This window comes from Trachemys scripta, chromosome 20 (assembly GCF_013100865.1).
Source record: "Trachemys scripta elegans isolate TJP31775 chromosome 20, CAS_Tse_1.0, whole genome shotgun sequence".
NCBI classification, from domain to species: Eukaryota; Metazoa; Chordata; order Testudines; family Emydidae; genus Trachemys; species Trachemys scripta.
Window position 1 is genome coordinate 19,268,643 of NC_048317.1, and position 17,719 is coordinate 19,286,361.

The following is a 17,719-nucleotide window of genomic DNA, read 5'->3' on the forward strand; positions in this document are numbered from 1 at the left end:
GACTACTCATACTTAAAGTCACACATGGAAGTAAGAATCTTCCTGAAAATAGTAGAATATTCTAAAGTTTACACTAGGAGTGTTTCCCAAAGTCGGTGGAGCTAGAACTAGGCAACAATATATGGAAGAGGTACAAATTAATATGGGCAAGCCTTTAAAAACAAATGGCAGGGTGAGAAAGGAGGTGAAATTGATTTCTCCCCCAAAGTTTAGGGAGCACTGCCCTGTGATTTGGCTCAACTGTTGCTCCTTCCAGGGCTTCCTCTGGAGGACAGACCCATAGGGAGCACCATGAGAATGGGCAAGGGATTGCAGGAAGAGACAATTATCTCATGGTTAAGGCAGCTGAGTACCACCTTGGAGAACTGGATTCTATCCCTGCCTGTGCCACACATTTGGTATGTGATGCTGGTCATGTCACTTAAATCAAAGCCTTGTCGACAATACAAATTCTTTCCTGGTATATCTATCCCAGAAGAGCCCCTAGTGTAGATTAAGTATTTGTCAATAGGAATTTTTCTGCCCAGATTGTACCACCAACTCCACAAACATTAGCTATGCTGACAGAAGTTATGTCTACACTAGGGTTTTTGCAGTCATAGCTATGTCAGCTAGGGTGTGTTTTTTTTCCACACCCATGACCGACATAGCTATGCCAACGTAACTTTGTAGTACAGACCGGGCTCAAACTTTTCACAGGGGGTCATTAATGGTCCCTCTCACTATCGGGATGGCTGAGTTGAAACTGGGGGTCTGATTTTTGTAAATGGTGAATGCGCACACAGCTGCAACTGAAGTCAATGGAAGCTGTGCTTTATATGTTCAAAGTACTATCAATAGGAAAAAGTTAAGTTAATGTAGACTTAAGGTTGCTTGATGGTATTATCATCCTGTACAGAGCACTGAGTTAAGGAAAAGAAAAAAAAAAAAAAATCAAGCTTCTGATAACCAGGAAATACAGAGTTAAGACTGGCCATGCAACCTTAACTCTCCTCTTCTTCAGGAGTGCCCCAATATGCCCTAACACCAGACATACCTTAACCTTGCCAGCCCCAGTTTCTGAAATGTACAAGGAAGAGCCTCCTTTTACAACCCATTCATTCTCATCCACAGGATTCCATCTAACATTACACTGGTCTACAATTTTTGAGAAGTCGTCTGCTTCAGAGATAAAATGTGCTATTATGTATTTTGGATGTGCTGAATTCAAATATGACAATTAAAACAACTGATTGGCTACTGTTTCTAAGATATTTAAGTTTACACATTTTATGTCTATTTATATTGTGTAGATAGAGTTTTAACCATAAATTGTAAGTCTAGGTCTTTTCATGTGTTTATGGTTGCTTTACATGATAATATTTCACCTGTCCTGTTTATGTAACACTTTAAAAATCAGCAAAAGGGTTATATAAATAAAATTTATTACGAAACAAAAAGGCAAAAAACTATTACGTACATAGTTTAGTCCTATTCAGTGTCTACTCGGCGCTTCTTGACTTGTCTCTTGTATTCATTAAATGGAGCATCTCTTGTCACTAACCAGCAATAGTCTGCAAGCATTGATGGGCTCCATTTGCCCTGATAGCGTTTCTCCATTGTTGCAATGTCCTGGTGAAATCGCTCGCCGTGCTCGTTCACTGCTCCGCAGTCCGGTGGGAAAAAAAAATCTAGATGAGTGTGCAAAAAAATCTCTCTTTAGTGACATGTTGCAACCAAGGCTTTTGTATGCCTGGAGAAGGTTTTCCACCAACAACTTGTAGTTGTCTGCCTTGTTGTTTCCGAGAAAATTTATTGCCACTAACTGGAAGGCTTTCCATGCCGTTGTTTCATGTCATAGATTTCCTTCATATGGACTGTATGACCAACTGGATTTGATGGCAAAACATTGCCATTATGCAGTAAAACAGCTTTAAGACTCGTCTTCGATGAATCAATGAACAGTCTCCACTCATCTGGATCGTGAACGATGTTGAGGGCTGCCATCACACCATCGATGTTGTTGCAGGCTACAAGATCACCTTCCATGAAGAAGAATGGGACAAGATCCTTTTGACGGTCACGGAACATGGAAACCCTAACATCACCTGCCAGGAGATTCCACTGCTGTAGTCTGGAGCCCAACAACTCTGCCTTACTCTTGGGTAGTTCCAAATCCCTGACAAGGTCATTCAGTTCACCTTGTGTTATGAGGTGTGGTTCAGAGGAGGAGGATGGGAGAAAATGTGGGTCCTGTGACATTGATGGTTCAGGACCAGAAGTTTCATCCTCTTCCTCGTCTGACTCAAGTGAGAATGATTCTGGTGCATCAGGAATCGGCAGTCCTTCTCCGTGGGGTACTGGGCGTATAACTGATGGAATGTTTGGATAATGCACAGTCCACTTTTTCTTCTTTGACACACCTTTCCCAACTGGAGGCACCATGCAGAAGTAACAATTGCTGGTTGGCTCTCTCCAAATCATTGGCACTGCAAAAGGCATAGGATTCCCTTTTCCTGTTCAACCACTGGCGAAGATTTGTTGCACAAGTGTTGCAGCATATGTGTGGGGCCCACCTCTTGTCCTGATCTCCAATTTTGCAGCCAAAATAAAGGTGATAGGCTTTCTTAACCATACTGGTTATACTGCGCTTTTGTGATGCAAAAGTGACTTCACCACAAACATAGCAGAAGTTATCTGCACTGTTCACACAAGTACGAGGCATCTCTGCTCACTTTGGCTAAACAGAAATGTGTCCCTTTGCAAAAATCGAACACTGACAAATAAGAGAGCACAACACTGTATGATTTCTAGAGCTGATATAGGGCAATTTGTTCAGCAGAGTGATGTAAGCTTCGTTATGATTGCATCATCCATGACTTCTAGGAATAACAGGATGCAATTCATATCATGTATGACGCAATACCAGCTTCAGATTGCATCATTCATTGTTTTGCCTAAAAAACAAGTACTGTCCAAACCCAATCATAGATTTATTCATAGTTCCAGTCAAAGATGTATTTTAGTCATTTCTGGTTTAAATTGAGATCCCTTCCCTTTATAACTCACTTATCCTCCGCCATTCCCAAGTCAAGGGTCGTATATACTGACCCAATAGCATATCTTGAAAACTAGAGCCAATCAACAATTTTAAGCATCATTTTTGTTCTCCGTGACCCAGAATTAGTAAAGTTTGACTACATTTATTTCAGAAGCATTTTGGCTGTAGAGCAGTGTTATTAAAGGACAAACAACAACAAAAAAGGCTGCACACATCACCTTCCCTCTACCCTCTGAGAAATGCCTCAGTTTGCACGTAGCACATTCTCACAGTGGCCTTTGGCACAGTAAGATTTAGGAGGTTCCAGATCCTAGAATAAACTCACACACCTAGCCTACTCCCAGGAAAGAATACTAAGCACGTACAATTTAAGAACCACTTCTCAGCCTTTTACAACTCCCTTACACTCACTCCCAGGATACAATCTCACTTTCACTTAACCAGCATTAAACAATTAGAATCCTCTCATATTCCACCTCACTGCTGACAATATCCTTTACAGTAACAGCACTATGCCTTGCTATTGACATAACCTACAAAATTCTGAATAGAAGTAATGGTCTACTGCATCCTGAACGTACACGTGTACTGCTTCCCTTTTCACATACAAATGAGGGGGAAAACATAGATCTCATATAAATCACAGCCCTGTCTCATACCTCATAGTAATCCACACATCCTCCTACCACAAACACACCTTTACCAAGCAGGCTCAACTACCGCCTGCACCATTTAGTGTACACTTAAACACACTGACTACAGCTGGAGTATCCAAATAATTACCATTGGCTACTGCCATCTCCAGGGGATCAGAGGGAAGGTGGCATGGGCAACCTTTTTCCCCTCTTCTCCTTTTTGTCCTTTAAAAGTGTTAGATGAAATCTACGGGTGAGAGCGAATAGGTTGTAAGAGGAGGTGAAGAGCTTGCCCATTTCAGCAACTGTGGAGTCAGTAGAGCAAAGGTATGTGTGATTGGCCACATAACATTAACTGGGCATTTCCTAGTTTTCAGAAGCTTGAGTTTTGCTCAACTCAATGTTTTGCAAGGAGATGACATATCAAACAACTTTAACTCTGCATGAATGTGTTTTTTTTGGCCAATTTCCCTAGTTTTTTTAATAGGAAAAAGATACATCGTTGGTAGGAGTTAGCAGTCATTTAAGGCAATTGTATGTATGATGCCCTGCAATTAACATACTGAGCCAACCATGCACTCTACTCCCCCATCCCCAGCTGCACCCCATCAACCCTGCTTCAGCTCATCTCCCAAGCCATGACCATAGCCCATTCAATGCATTTCCCCCTCCAATCTGGCTACCTCCCCATTACTGTACCGATGCCTCCCCACCACAAGAAGGGAAGACATCTCCCTGAAGCCTTCACTCCCTGGTACACAAACATTTCCATCACTGTTAATTCCCACTCCTGTAACACAACTCAATGTGTTGCCAACTCCACATAGCGGAAAGTCATCAGAGAAACTCTGAAAAGTCGTTAGATGTTACTATGTAACCTACATGAGGGAACATTTCAGACAGATGCAATAAGAAGTGTCCATCTCACGAGGGGAATCTCTTCCCCCGCCCTCCCCCAATGACCCTGGGGCACCCAGGGCAATATCCAAGTGAGGGAGTCTCTCCCTGGGGCCGGGGAGAGTGGTGAGGGAGCAGGGTCCCTGAGAGGGAGTCCCAGGGAGTGGGAGGGGGCGGGGAAGGCTATACTCACTGGAATACCACAGTACCCCGAGGCACCAGTTCTCCCAGGGTTTGGGAGGCAGTGGCTGAAACTCCATCTCCGCTGTGCACACCTGGCCAAGCCGCCCCCATTCAGCCTCCTCCCTCCCCACCTGATCATAGCCTTGACAAGTCTGACGGGGAGCGCGAAACGGAAAGTGCGTGGCGACTCAAGGGCAGGCCACATCTGCAGATCAATGTCTCTGGCTGCTGCTCCCCAGGCCTCCCCTAGCTTGGCAGGTTTGCTGTCTCCAGTCTGGACACCATCTCTTCCTCTTCCTCCCCCTGTTCCCACTCCCCAGGACTGAGGGCTGCCACCAGGATCATTTATTAAGAAAAGCATGGAATGGATTTTATTATGATTTTCTGACTATACAAATTGGTGACTTCTTTCTCTGAATATCACTGTAATCGGCAGTGAAAGTCAGATTTGTGGCTGGTCGCTTTGAACTTATTTCCTCGCTAGGGAAACCAAAAAGTCACTAAATCTAGTGACAAAAATCGCTACGTTGGCAACATTGGTGGTTTGGGTGCACTGGCAGAGCTGAAGGGTGTCATGCCTCCTTAGTTAAGCCAACAACCTCTCTCCCCTCCCCTACCACTCATCCCCATTTATCCTCCTTCCCATAACCCCTTCCACTCTCCCCCTGCTCCCCCACTCCTCCTCCTCTCCCAGGAAGCATTCACATATCTAATCCCCCACCACAAATATTTTGATTACATTCCCTCACAAAATAAAACTGGCACCCATGACTCAAATTTTCGCATCCCCAGTCACTCAATTCAAAACTCATTTTGTTTCAAATGGGGGTTTGTGATTAACTTATCCTAAATTAAGTTAATTGAATGGTAACTTCATAGCAAACACAAGGAGGTCTGATTAATTCAGTGATCAGTACCTCTCTGTTTAACAGTATGAGGCAGCAGAAGGAAACTTATTTTTGGGGGGTGGGGAGGGTGGACCTGTAATTTGGGAACTCCTCAGTCAAATGACCCCAAATATGAATCACTAACTCTAACTGGTGCCCTCATGAAGGGCACCAAATTTCAAAACAGTCAGATTAACCATTGGATTTTAGAGCATTTACAAGAGTAGAGCTTCAAAGCATATAAAATGGCAGGAATGGAAACCCTCTAGTTATGTTTCTGTATTGGCACAGCCACATTAAGAAAACATACATTCTCAGCTTGGGTCCCCCAAAGATTTAGTGATTGCCATGCACTACCTTGGATAAAACTCATATTGAGACCATTGTGACCCACATCATATCAATAGTTTGATCTTTACCTTTTACAAAAAACCTAAATGTCTTTCCCCCCAGGCTTCTCTCTCTCTGGAATCCTTGGCTCAAATGACTCAAAATTTGGGTCATGTAAATAACCTTACCCTGCACCCTTCTGAGGCACACCAAATTTCAAAGAAATCCAACTAAGCATGTGGACTGTAGAGAACTTAGGCACAAGCAACCTTAATTCTGGCATTTCCTGACTGAGTGCTTGTCTATGCAACCTTAATGTTCCTTTAACAGTTTTTGAGGTGCAATTTCCTAGATTTTAAAAAATGCAAACCAAAAAACATACGTGATATCTTGAGGCATCATACAGATACCCACATGGGTCATCAGCAGGACTGAAATCTTTGGTCTAACATACCTCCATCATCTGAATTGCTGGAGTAACTGATAGAAGTTATAGGCTTATTCTCTACGTGAACCAACACACGAGAGGATTGGGACATTTTGCCTGTGAGTTTCACAGGAATTTGCTAACAGTAGACTAATAGAGGAATGGTGAGACTCAGGAATATTGTGTTCCATCCCAGGCTCTTGAGGAGAGTGTTCTCTAGTGGGCACAGTCTTCTACCCATTCCCCTCAAGTGTGATCCCTCTTGCCTCCTCCCCTCCCACTTGGTTGTCCCAGACTTGTCTCATCCCCTCTGTGGCTTCTTGTCCCAGTCCCATTCCCAGTCTCCACTGCTCAAGCTTCTCTGATCCCAGTCTCCTTTTCCCATCCCATCCCAGTCTCTCCCCACCAATCCTGGCCTCCAGTTGCCCGAGCCCACCCATGTTTGCAGTCCCCATTAGCTCCCAGTCCCAATCTACCTTCCCCAAGCTCCTCAAATTTCAGTCCCTACTACCCCATGGCTTCTTGTCCCAATCTCTTTGCCCAGTTGCACCCAGTTGTGATAGATCTGAGTAGCTGTACCTTTATTCTCCCTCTATGATCCACCAAGGGCACCAACTCATGCTTCCAGCTCCCTGGACATCACCTCAAGTGGACACACGTCTCTCCCCCTTGATTCGTTTTTTTTCCAGGCTGCACTTTCTTGCCTACACTGAGAATTCCCCAGCAGGCCAGACTGCCTAAGCAGGCTTGCTTTGCTTTCTCCTCAGAAGCTATAAACAGTGTAATTGCCCATAGGTATAAATTACCACACAGCCCTTTCTAAGCAATCACGTTTATTCTTCAAGTAAAATCATTACAGAAAAAACATTAAAACAATTAAAAAAAACACTACACGCATGCTAATAAGCTTATCTGAGATCACCCCAACTCCAACAAGGGCTCTGACAGGTGATCTGTTCTTCAAACTCCATCGAGAGGGTTTTTTTTGTGGTCACAAGTTCACAACACCTGCTAGCTTAGAACAAGCATCCCCATGAATAAGTCAAGTTCTTCCAACCCTTCCCCCAAAGGAGTGGGGTTTCTCTCGGACAGAACGTCCCGTCCATTTGCTGGATCAAAAAGTAGGCCCTTGGCCCATTTAAATTCAGGCTATTAAAGAGAGGATTTCCCGATAGTCTGTTGGTTCTCTGGAGAGTCCAGTTTGAACGAGTACATCCAAGCCTCTCCAGGTGCAGATTGCTCTCTGGAGTATTATAATCTGAATGAATTTGCCTAGTCATCCTCCCCATTCTTAGCTCCTGGAGGGATGTGGTCCCCCTCCCCCATGGAATTACTTACAATCCCTGGCTCACAATAAACTTAATCCAGCAAGATCTGTCCTGAATATTGCAGGAAATTACCAGATCTGTCACACCAGTCTCCCCACCGCCCCCAGTCTCCTTGTCTCAATCTAACGCTCCACTAAAGGTTGGGCTCTTATCCACTCTGCATGTAAATCAGATGGTTTCTTCCTCCATGCTGCCTGGGCCCAGCAGGGGGTGTCGGTGCATGTGTGTGTCATTGGCAGCACAGGGGGAAAAAAAAAAAAAAAAAAGAGGCTGCCGGTCTCAGTTCAGGTGCTTGAACTTGGACCATGCAGGGCCCCACAACAGTCTGAGTTGCAGCTGCAGGGAAAGTCCTGCTCAACCTCAGGCTGCAGCATGCCCACTGCAGATGGGATCTTTGAGGAATTTAGTGGCATGTACAAATTACTATATCTTTCAAAGGCTTATAACTTGGTCAAAATTGGACAGATTTTCACAGAGATTGTAGAAGGCACATCCTTGAGACAAAGGACACCCCACTACCAAAGTTCAAATCCCTGCTCCAAAGTATGGAGGCTCTAGAGTTTGTCAAAGAAGAAACTGACAACTTTCTTTTTTAAACACAAGCAAAACAACATTTTCCCCTACCCTAGTTCTCAGAAATAACTGAAATTCTTGGCTGAAATTTTCCAAAAATATTCAGAGCATGAGGGAGACACATGGCATGGAAATTTCAACCCAAATAGTTAAAAGTTTAGCAGAATTATAAGCAACTGAGAACAGGATCTAAAAATGAGAAGTGTCACGCAAACTTAATTGGCTGTGCTACCAGCCCTGCCTATAATACTTGTGAGACAAGTGTGCCTAAGAACTTAAGAGAGCCAGAGAGCCTCCTGAGCAGTTTTGGAAAGAAGGCATGTAAGTAGCTGTACATGTATGCGCAACATCTTTCTAAATAAGCATTTGAAGAAACCACATCCCCTGCTCCTGCTAATACCAGTTCTTTACATCACTCTTCGCCACCTCGGTTCAACTTCTTGATTCAAAGTAATTGGGTCTGTGAAGCTCAGCTGTCCAGTTAACTCCCAGGCAAAGCACTGACACTATGTTTAACAGATTTGCTAACATACACACCACCACATTTTCAAATAATGTGTTTGCTCTTAATTTTTTCCCCCTGGACTGAGCAGAGAGGCCTTAATTAGGGGCCTAGTCTCTTGAAGCTGGGAAGTGCAAACATCTGAGTTATTCAGCCACATTTCATTTTAAACAATGGAAAGTCCTGCTCATTATCTCCCCCTCACACACACACACACACACACACACACACACAAAAATGGCTTAAAAAGATTTTGCTCAAACTCCCCCCCTCCTCCGCCCCCCAAATTCTCATATTCAAGTTGACACCAAGCATTTCAGATTTCAGCCCAGTGAATTCAATTAAAAGTAACAAGTGGGGTTATAGTGGCAACAGTTTTGCAACCTCGATTACAATGTTCACTATTAGCACAGTTGTGACTACATTGAAAAGAAAAGAAAACGGACTTTTTAATCAAAGTAGTAGGATCATAGAGGTTCAGGCCACTAGACACTAGAGGAGTTTGCCCATGGCTCCCCAGCCCTCCTTTTCTACATTAGTTTTCACTCTATTAGAACAGTCATTTTATTCCTTTGCATCTGAAGAGTACAGTGTCACAGTGCATAGGACAGTTGAAGGGAAGACTTTAGATTTATACTTGAGGCAAATGAGGATCTAGCGCACTCAAACCTTTTTTGCATGGCTGAACATATGTATAAGCCCACATTAATAGACTGTATATAATGCATATATGTATCTGTAGCAATAGCGTTAAATGCACTTTCATACTACGGCCTGAAGTCTTTATATTTTAGTTTTTCTTTAAAAACCTCTATAACCTTAGCATTAGCCAAATTTATTTAGAAATGCACTTGATAGAAACTTCACACATTAATAGGGGCTATGATTACTAACCTCTTTAATAGAGTCTTCATTAGGCAGCATAGAGCACAAACATGTGATGTAGGCTTGGCGAAAAGATGATACATTTGAAATTTCTGGAGAATCTGCACATAATTTTGACAAGAAAGTAGCTTGTGGAATGCAGTTTGACTTCATCAAGTGTTTTACTCGCATCTGCAGAAAGGAAGGCCCTTCTCGTGTAACCAATTTATTGGCTAGGAAAAGAAAAAAAACCTTTGAGAATATACCAAATTTACAGTTGGCACTTAGTTGCCTCATTGCATTCACACCACTTTGATTTTGTAAGAAACAGGCTGAGGTCTGGTCAACGTTTAGATAAGAGATATGAAACCCTTGTTGCAGTAGAAATGGACAATAATGAATAAGCAGTGGTGTTTTCATACCAATTACCACACTCGCAGTGCACCTGTGTAGCGATAAGGGAATGCTATGCTACAAAAGTAGTGCTAGTATATTAGTAAGGGACGGTAGCCTCTTTGGCTCAACAGACATCACAGCACAGCATTAGGAGACACTCAGTTCCTATAGTACTTTTCATGAGGAGAAATATTAAATTTGACCAGGACACTTTTTCCTGTACTTTAAGTTGGGTAAGTTTAATATATTTTATTTCTACAGCATCTATCCATGACTAGAAAACTAAGTATCTCAAACAATACACTAAACACTACATGTTCAGCCAAAATAAAAGCATGCTTTATGAAATGTGTCTAAAATCTAGTTATAACACTACCAAAAAATTACAAAATATAGAAGTCCTTTTCTGAAATTAATTCTGAGGCACTCTGAAAGGGGGAAAGCACTACTTGACTTCAAACAGGATTTAATTCATAGAAGTTCTATGGCCTGTGTTACACAGGAGGTAAACAGGATGATCACAGTGGTCCCTTCTGACCTTCTGCTCTATGAATCTATGAAAAGCATTCTAAATAGACAGAAGTCCTGTATTCAAATTCGAGCCCAACCCAATTTTAAAACCCCCAAAATAATATGGCTTCAGTGGCACAGGCAGGGTCTCCGGGTAGTGACCTGAGTACTATCCCACACAACACCCTGGTACATACTTGGGTGGCTAGTCTGAGCCCTGGCCTGCATCACTGTAGCCATACTGCTATTTTTAGTGTGCTTGCTCAAGCGAAGCTTGCATGTCTGTCTATCCACATTCCCAGCTGCAGTGTAGACACACCCATTGGTGCCTGAGCTAAGATTCCCTAAAAAGGGGGTTGTCTTCAATTCATTTGTGACCAGCTGAGCGGCGAACAGCAGAGGCTAACAGCGGGAGTTTGCCTGGGAGCTGTCCGAGAGGAGGTACGCTAAGTGCTGCATTAGGGGGGCTGTGTTGGTGAGTATCTGAGTGTCTGCTGCTGGGACAGTTGGTCAGTTTGACCGTGTGCTTGATTGCTTGCTTGTTTGTTTGAAAAGTGTGAATTGGGAGTGCTTTGTTCCAGCTGGGCCTTGAGTGGGCCTGACTGGTATATAAGGGCAGTCAGCAGCGAACCAGCTGAGCGGCGAAGAGCAGAGGCTAACAGCGGGAGTTTGCCTGGGAGTTCGCCTAGGGAGAGCGCACTGAGGCTTTCATCTGCAGGTTTCTCCGAGTAGTTCCTGCAACAGTTGAGGAAGCTCCTAAGAGGACGGTGATATGGAAGGTGAGCGATCAGCTGTTGTAACCTGCACAGGTTGTGCCATGTTTGTCTTTCTTCCGCAGGACAGAAGCGACTTTGTCTGTACAAAGTGCAAGCTGGTCTCCATACTGGAGGAGAAGGTTCGAGGGCTGGAGAAACAAGTATCGACTCTGCGTTGCATAAGGGAAAATGAAGATTTCCTGGACAGACGTCAGGAGATGCTTCTACGGCCACAATGTTCTGAAGATTCAGAGCAGGCGCAGCAGGGACAGAAGGATTGTGAGGAGGTTTGGCAGCATGTGACCTCCAGAAGAAGAAAGAGAAGCGTCCATGCACCAGCAATGGAGATACAGGTGAGCAATCGTTTCCATGTTCTCTCTACAGGTGCTAATGCGGAGAGTGGACTAGATGGCCCATCTGAGGGAAGGGAGCAGAAGGAGACTCCACCGATTGGAAGGCAAAAGATGCACTGTCCTAGGGATGGGGGTTCCACGACCACCACTCCCAAGAGGAGGAGGAGGGTGGTGGTGGTCGGGGACTCCCTCCTCAGGGGGACTGAGTCATCTATCTGCCGCCCTGACCGGGAAAACCGAGAGGTCTGCTGCTTGCCAGGAGCTAGGATACACGATGTGACGGAGAGACTGCCGAGACTCATCAAGCCCTCGGATCGCTACCCCTTCCTGCTTCTCCACGTGGGCACCAATGATACTGCCAAGAATGACCTTGAGCGGATCACTGCAGACTACGTGGCTCTGGGAAGAAGGATAAAGGAGTTTGAGGCGCAAGTGGTGTTCTCGTCCATCCTCCCTGTGCAAGGAAAAGGCCGGGGTAGAGACCGTCGAATCGTGGAAGTCAACGAATGGCTACGCAGGTGGTGTCGGAGAGAAGGCTTTGGATTCTTCGACCATGGGATGGTGTTCCAAGAAGAAGGAGTGCTAGGCAGAGATGGGCTCCACCTAACGAAGAGAGGGAAGAGCATCTTCGCCAGCAGGCTGGCTAACCTAGTGAGGAGGGCTTTAAACTAGGTTCACCGGGGGAAGGAGACCAAAGCCCTGAGGTAAGTGGGGAAATGGGATCCTGGGAGGAAGCACAAGCAGGAGAGCGCAAGAGGGGAGGACTCCTGTCTCATGCTGAGAAAGAGGGACGATCGTTGAGTTATCTTAAGTGCCTATACACAAATGCAAGAAGCCTGGGAAACAAGCAGGGAGAACTGGAAGTCCTGGCACAGTCAGGGAACTATGATGTGATTGGAATAACAGAGACTTGGTGGGACAACTCACATGACTGGAGTACTGTCATGGATGGATATAAACTGTTCAGGAAGGACAGGCAGGGCAGAAAAGGTGGGGGAGTTGCGTTGTATGTAAGAGAGGAGTATGACTGCTCAGAGCTCCGGTATGATACTGCAGAAAAACCTGAGAGTCTCTGGATAAAGTTGAGAAGTGGGAGCAACAAGGGTGATGTTGTGGTTGGAGTCTGCTATAGACCACCAGACCAGGGGGATGAGGTGGACGAGGCTTTCTTCTGGCAACTAGCAGAAATTGCTAGATCACAGGCCCTGGTTCTCATGGGAGACTTTAATCACCCTGATATCTGCTGGGAGAGCAATACAGCGGTGCACAGGCAATCCAGGAAATTTTTGGAAAGTGTAGGGGACAATTTCCTGGTGCAAGTGCTGGAGGAACCAACTAGGGGCAAAGCTTTTCTTGACCTGCTGCTCACAAATAGGGAAGAACTAGTAGGGGAAGCAAAAGTGGATGGGAACCTGGGAGGCAGTGACCATGAGATGGTCGAGTTCAGGATCCTGACACAAGGAAGAAAGGAGAGCAGCAGAATACGGACCCTGGACTTCAGAAAAGCAGACTTTGACTCCCTCAGGGAACAGATGGGCAGGATCCCCTGGGAGAATAACATGAAGGGCAAAGGGGTCCAGGAGAGCTGGCTGTATTTTAAAGAATCCTTATTGAGGTTGCAGGAACAAACCATCCCGATGTGTAGAAAGAATAGTAAATATGGCAGGCGACCAGCTTGGCTAAACAGTGAAATCCTTGCTGATCTTAAATGCAAAAAAGAGGCTTATAAGAAGTGGAAGATTGGACAAATGACCAGGGAGGAGTATAAAAATATTGCTCAGGTGTGCAGGAGTGAAATCAGGAAGGCCAAATCACACTTGGAGTTGCAGTTAGCAAGAGATGTTAAGAGTAACAAGAAGGGTTTCTTCAGGTATGTTAGCAACAAGAAGAAAATCAAGGAAAGTGGGCCCCTTACTGAATGAGGGAGGCAACCTAGTGACAGAGGATGTGGAAAAAGCTAATGTACTCAATGATTTTTTTGCCTCTGTCTTCACGCACAAGGTCAGCTCCCAGATTGCTGCACTGGGCAGTACAGCATGGGGAGAAGGTGACCAACCCTCTGTGGAGAAAGAAGTGGTTCGGGACTATTTAGAAAAACTGGACGTGCACAAGTCCATGGGGCCGGATGCGCTGCATCCGAGGGTGCTAAAAGAGTTGGCGGGTGAGATTGCAGAGCCATTAGCCATTATTTTTGAAAACTCATGGCGATCGGGGGAGGTCCCAGATGACTGGAAAAAGGCTAATGTAGTGCCCATCTTTAAAAAAGGGAAGAAGGAGGATCCGGGGAACTACAGGCCAGTCAGCCTCACCTCAGTCCCTGGAAAATCATGGAGCAGGTCCTCAAGGAATCAATTATGAAACATTTAGAGGAGAGGAAAGTGATCAGGAACAGTCAGCATGGATTCACGAAGGGGAAGTCGTGCCTGACTAACCTAATTGCCTTCTATGATGAGATAACTGGCTCTGTGGATGAGGGGAAAGCAGTGGATGTGTTATTTCTTGACTTTAGCAAAGCTTTTGATACGGTCTCCCACAGTATTCTTGCCACCAAGTTAAAGAAGTATGGGCTGGATGAATGGACTGTAAGGTGGATAGAAAGCTGGCTAGATCGTCGGGCTCAACGGGTAGTGATCAATGGCTCCATGTCTAGTTGGCAGCCGGTTTCAAGTGGAGTGCCCCAAGGGTCGGTCCTGGGGCCGGTTTTGTTTAATATCTTTATTAATGATCTGGAGGATGGTGTGGACTGCACTCTCAGCAAGTTTGCAGATGACACTAAACTAGGAGGCGTGGTAGATACACTAGAGGGTAGGGATCGGATACAGAGGGACCTAGACAAATTAGAGGATTGGGCAGAAAAAAACCTGATGAGGTTCAACAAGGACAAGTGCAGAGTCCTGCACTTAGGACGGAAGAATCCCATGCACTGCTACAGACTAGGGACCGAATGGCTAGGTAGCAGTTCTGCTGAAAAGGACCTAGGGGTCACAGTGGACGAGAAGCTGGATATGAGTCAACAGTGTGCTCTTGTTGCCAAGAAGGCTAACGGCATTTTGGGCTGTATAAGTAGGGGCATTGCCAGCAGATCGAGGAACGTGATCGTTCCCCTTTATTCGACATTGGTGAGGCCTCATCTGGAATACTGTGTCCAGTTTTGGGCCCCACACTACAAGAAGGATGTGGAAAAATTGGAAAGAGTCCAGCGGAGGGCAACAAAAATGATTAGGGGTCTGGAGCACATGACTTATGAGGAGAGGCTGAGAGAACTGGGATTGTTTAGTCTCCAGAAGAGAAGAATGAGGGGGGGATTTGATAGCAGCCTTCAACTACCTGAAGGGGGGTTCCAAAGAGGATGGAGCTCGGCTGTTCTCAGTGGTGGCAGATGACAGAACAAGGAGCAATGGTCTCAAGTTGCAGTGGGGGAGGTCCAGGTTGGATATCAGGAAAAACTATTTCACTAGGAGGGTGGTGAAACACTGGAATGCGTTACCTAGGGAGGTGGTGGAGTCTCCTTCCTTGGAGGTTTTTAAGGCCCGGCTTGACAAAGCCCTGGCTGGGATGATTTAGCTGGGAATTGGTCCTGCTTTGAGCAGGGGGTTGGACTAGATGACCTCTTGAGGTCCCTTCCAACTCTGATATTCTATGATTCTATGATTCTATGATTCATTTATGTTCCACAAATGGTACTAATATCCATCGCTTGCATCACTGAGATCTTCCCAGAATAGGTGACAAACTCATAATGCTCCCAACATATACTATGGTTTGGCAGAAGGGTGATACTTATTAGGCACCTAAAAGATCTGATGTTCAAAGATGTCAAGCAGATGAAGCTCTCATTAACTTCAATAAGATTTGTTGGCATTCAGCATTTCTGAAAATCATGTCACTTATTTAAATGCCTACCTATGGATTTAGAGCCACCACTTTAGACATCCAAGTTTGAACTACATCTGCAGTACTGACCAATTACCTTCCTTCAGCTGCTAGTCTTCCACATGAAGAATCTGGAGAAGGATGGCCTATTGCATTTACTTGGTCCATGGGCCATATGTCTGATACCACTGTGCTAAAGAAAGCACTCCAAGAAATTGTAGAAAAGAAGGCAGGAAGTGTAGCTGAGCAGAGGCAACATATATTAAAGTCTCCAGGTACTAGTAAGCAATCCTTTTTTCTCCTTTGAGAGTTGCATCTGTATACCACCTGGCTTGGGAATGCAGAAAGAAATAACTGATTACAGGAAGACAGAAAAGAAGGGCTTCAATTAAACTAAGATTTCTCTATCACTCTCGCCCATACTATGTGTCATATAATGGTGTCAAATATAGAATAATGCTGTGTAAGAGTAAGACCGAACCTTGCCTACCCTAGACAACTAAACTGATGAGAGCACTAGCATAAAGTACCACGTAGCGGGACAGTCACACAGCTCTGGCTCAGAAAGGGTTAAATGCCAGCCCTCGGAGAGGGCTGGGGCTGAGCACCAATCAGGAAGAGGCAGGAGGCAGCTAATCAGAGCTGGTCAAGCCATTATAAGAGAGAGCAGATCAGAAGGGGTAGTCAGTCTCTCTTCAGCCTTGGAGAGAGATGGACCTGGCTATCTGAAAGAGCAAAGGGTACCTTGGACAGCGCAGTGCAGGGGCAGGGCAGGAGGAGCTGGGGGAAGCTCCAGCCTGGCAAACCCCCAGGCAGAGGCCTTTGCTGTCAGGGCCGGAGGAGGTACTAGGGCTGTGGGGAAGCAGCAAGGGAAGGAAGAGGTAGCCAGTCCAACCCCCTTGGCCGATGATGAGTGGCCACTTCAGACTGCAGTTTGCCCTTGAGGGAAGGGGCTAGATGAAGACTGGCAGTGGGTCACTGAGGCAAGGCGGAATTGGGGTTCCTCAGGGAGGGGAGGACCCCGAATGTGTGGGGACATGCTGCAGGGCAGTACCCAGGAGAAGGGGCACCGCGGGCCGGTGAGGGACGCGGGGCCTGAAGTACAGTGGTGGAGATTGACTAGGAAGCAGGAACCGGTAGGGAGACACTGGCCAGCAGGAGGTGCTCCAAGGCTGGGGTGAGCTAATTCCCGGACTGACCATCAGGAGGCGCCGCCATGGCGGTGAGTGCCCGCCCTGCTACATACCAACAGTGCAACAGCCAGTCATATTGTTTCAGGTGCAGGTCAGTGGCAGTTTTGCTTAGCTCCCATATTTGCACTCAGCTAGCATTGCTGTTGCACTGCCTTTGGGTACCTGTCTCACAGCTCACAACAATTTCTTCTGGGAGATTTCAGAAGCCTTCTGGGCTTTTTAGAGGTCGAGGAGAAAACTGGAAGACATGAAACTACCATAGTCCCCTACTCCCAGCTCCATTTATTTTTTTCCCCTCAAAATGGAAGCTATGAATGCTCAATTCTTTTTCAGCAAGGAAGGTTTCAGCTGAAGCTAAGGAAAAGCAGTCTTGAGAGAAGAGAGGGTGTTCCAACAGTACCTGCAGACTGATTTCATAATGCATAAAGACACAATTCTGTCACAGATGCCACGACTTTCCGTGACTTCTCCTGGGGCAGGGTTGGAGCAGCTGGCCAGTGCCAGCCCTGGGGCTGCTGGAGCAGCAGGTAGGGTAGAGGTTGCAAGAACAGCTGACTGATGCAGTGACTGGGGCTGGGTCATCCCCTGTGGTGCTGGAGTAGTAGCAGTTAACCCCTGCCACAGGAGCAGCAGCAGGGCTGGAGCAGCTGCAAACCCCGGCAGCACTCTGCCCCCCACCCAAATGCCCAGGGTATTTTTAGTGAAAGTCAGGGACAGGTCACAGGTTTCCATGAATTTTTGTTTATTGCCAATGACCTGACTTGTACTAAAAATACCTGTGACAGAATCTTAACCTTAATAATGCAACATTCATGCACCTCCCCCTTCACTGCCTCTGCACACAGGTGTGTGCTGTACTTGCAGATAAGATGCTGCAGATGGAATACCACTCCTGTGTATAAACCACAGGGCCCTATCTAGCTTAGGCCTTTATGAGCCACTAAAATGAGTGCCTCACATTTGGACACACAAT

At 45.7% G+C, this 17,719-nt stretch overlaps 1 protein-coding gene across 4 annotated transcripts in view; it reads right to left on the reverse strand.

Moving 5' to 3' along the window:
- The window catches only part of RLF (RLF zinc finger), a 109,125-nt gene that overhangs the window by 35,566 nt on the left and 55,840 nt on the right, over positions 1–17,719 (reverse strand). For all 4 annotated transcript variants that reach the window (XM_034753861.1, XM_034753862.1, XM_034753864.1 and 1 more), the window contains one exon: positions 9,697–9,899. In XM_034753861.1, coding sequence (XP_034609752.1) covers positions 9,697–9,899 — 203 coding nt within the window. The remainder of the gene's footprint in view (positions 1–9,696; positions 9,900–17,719) is intronic.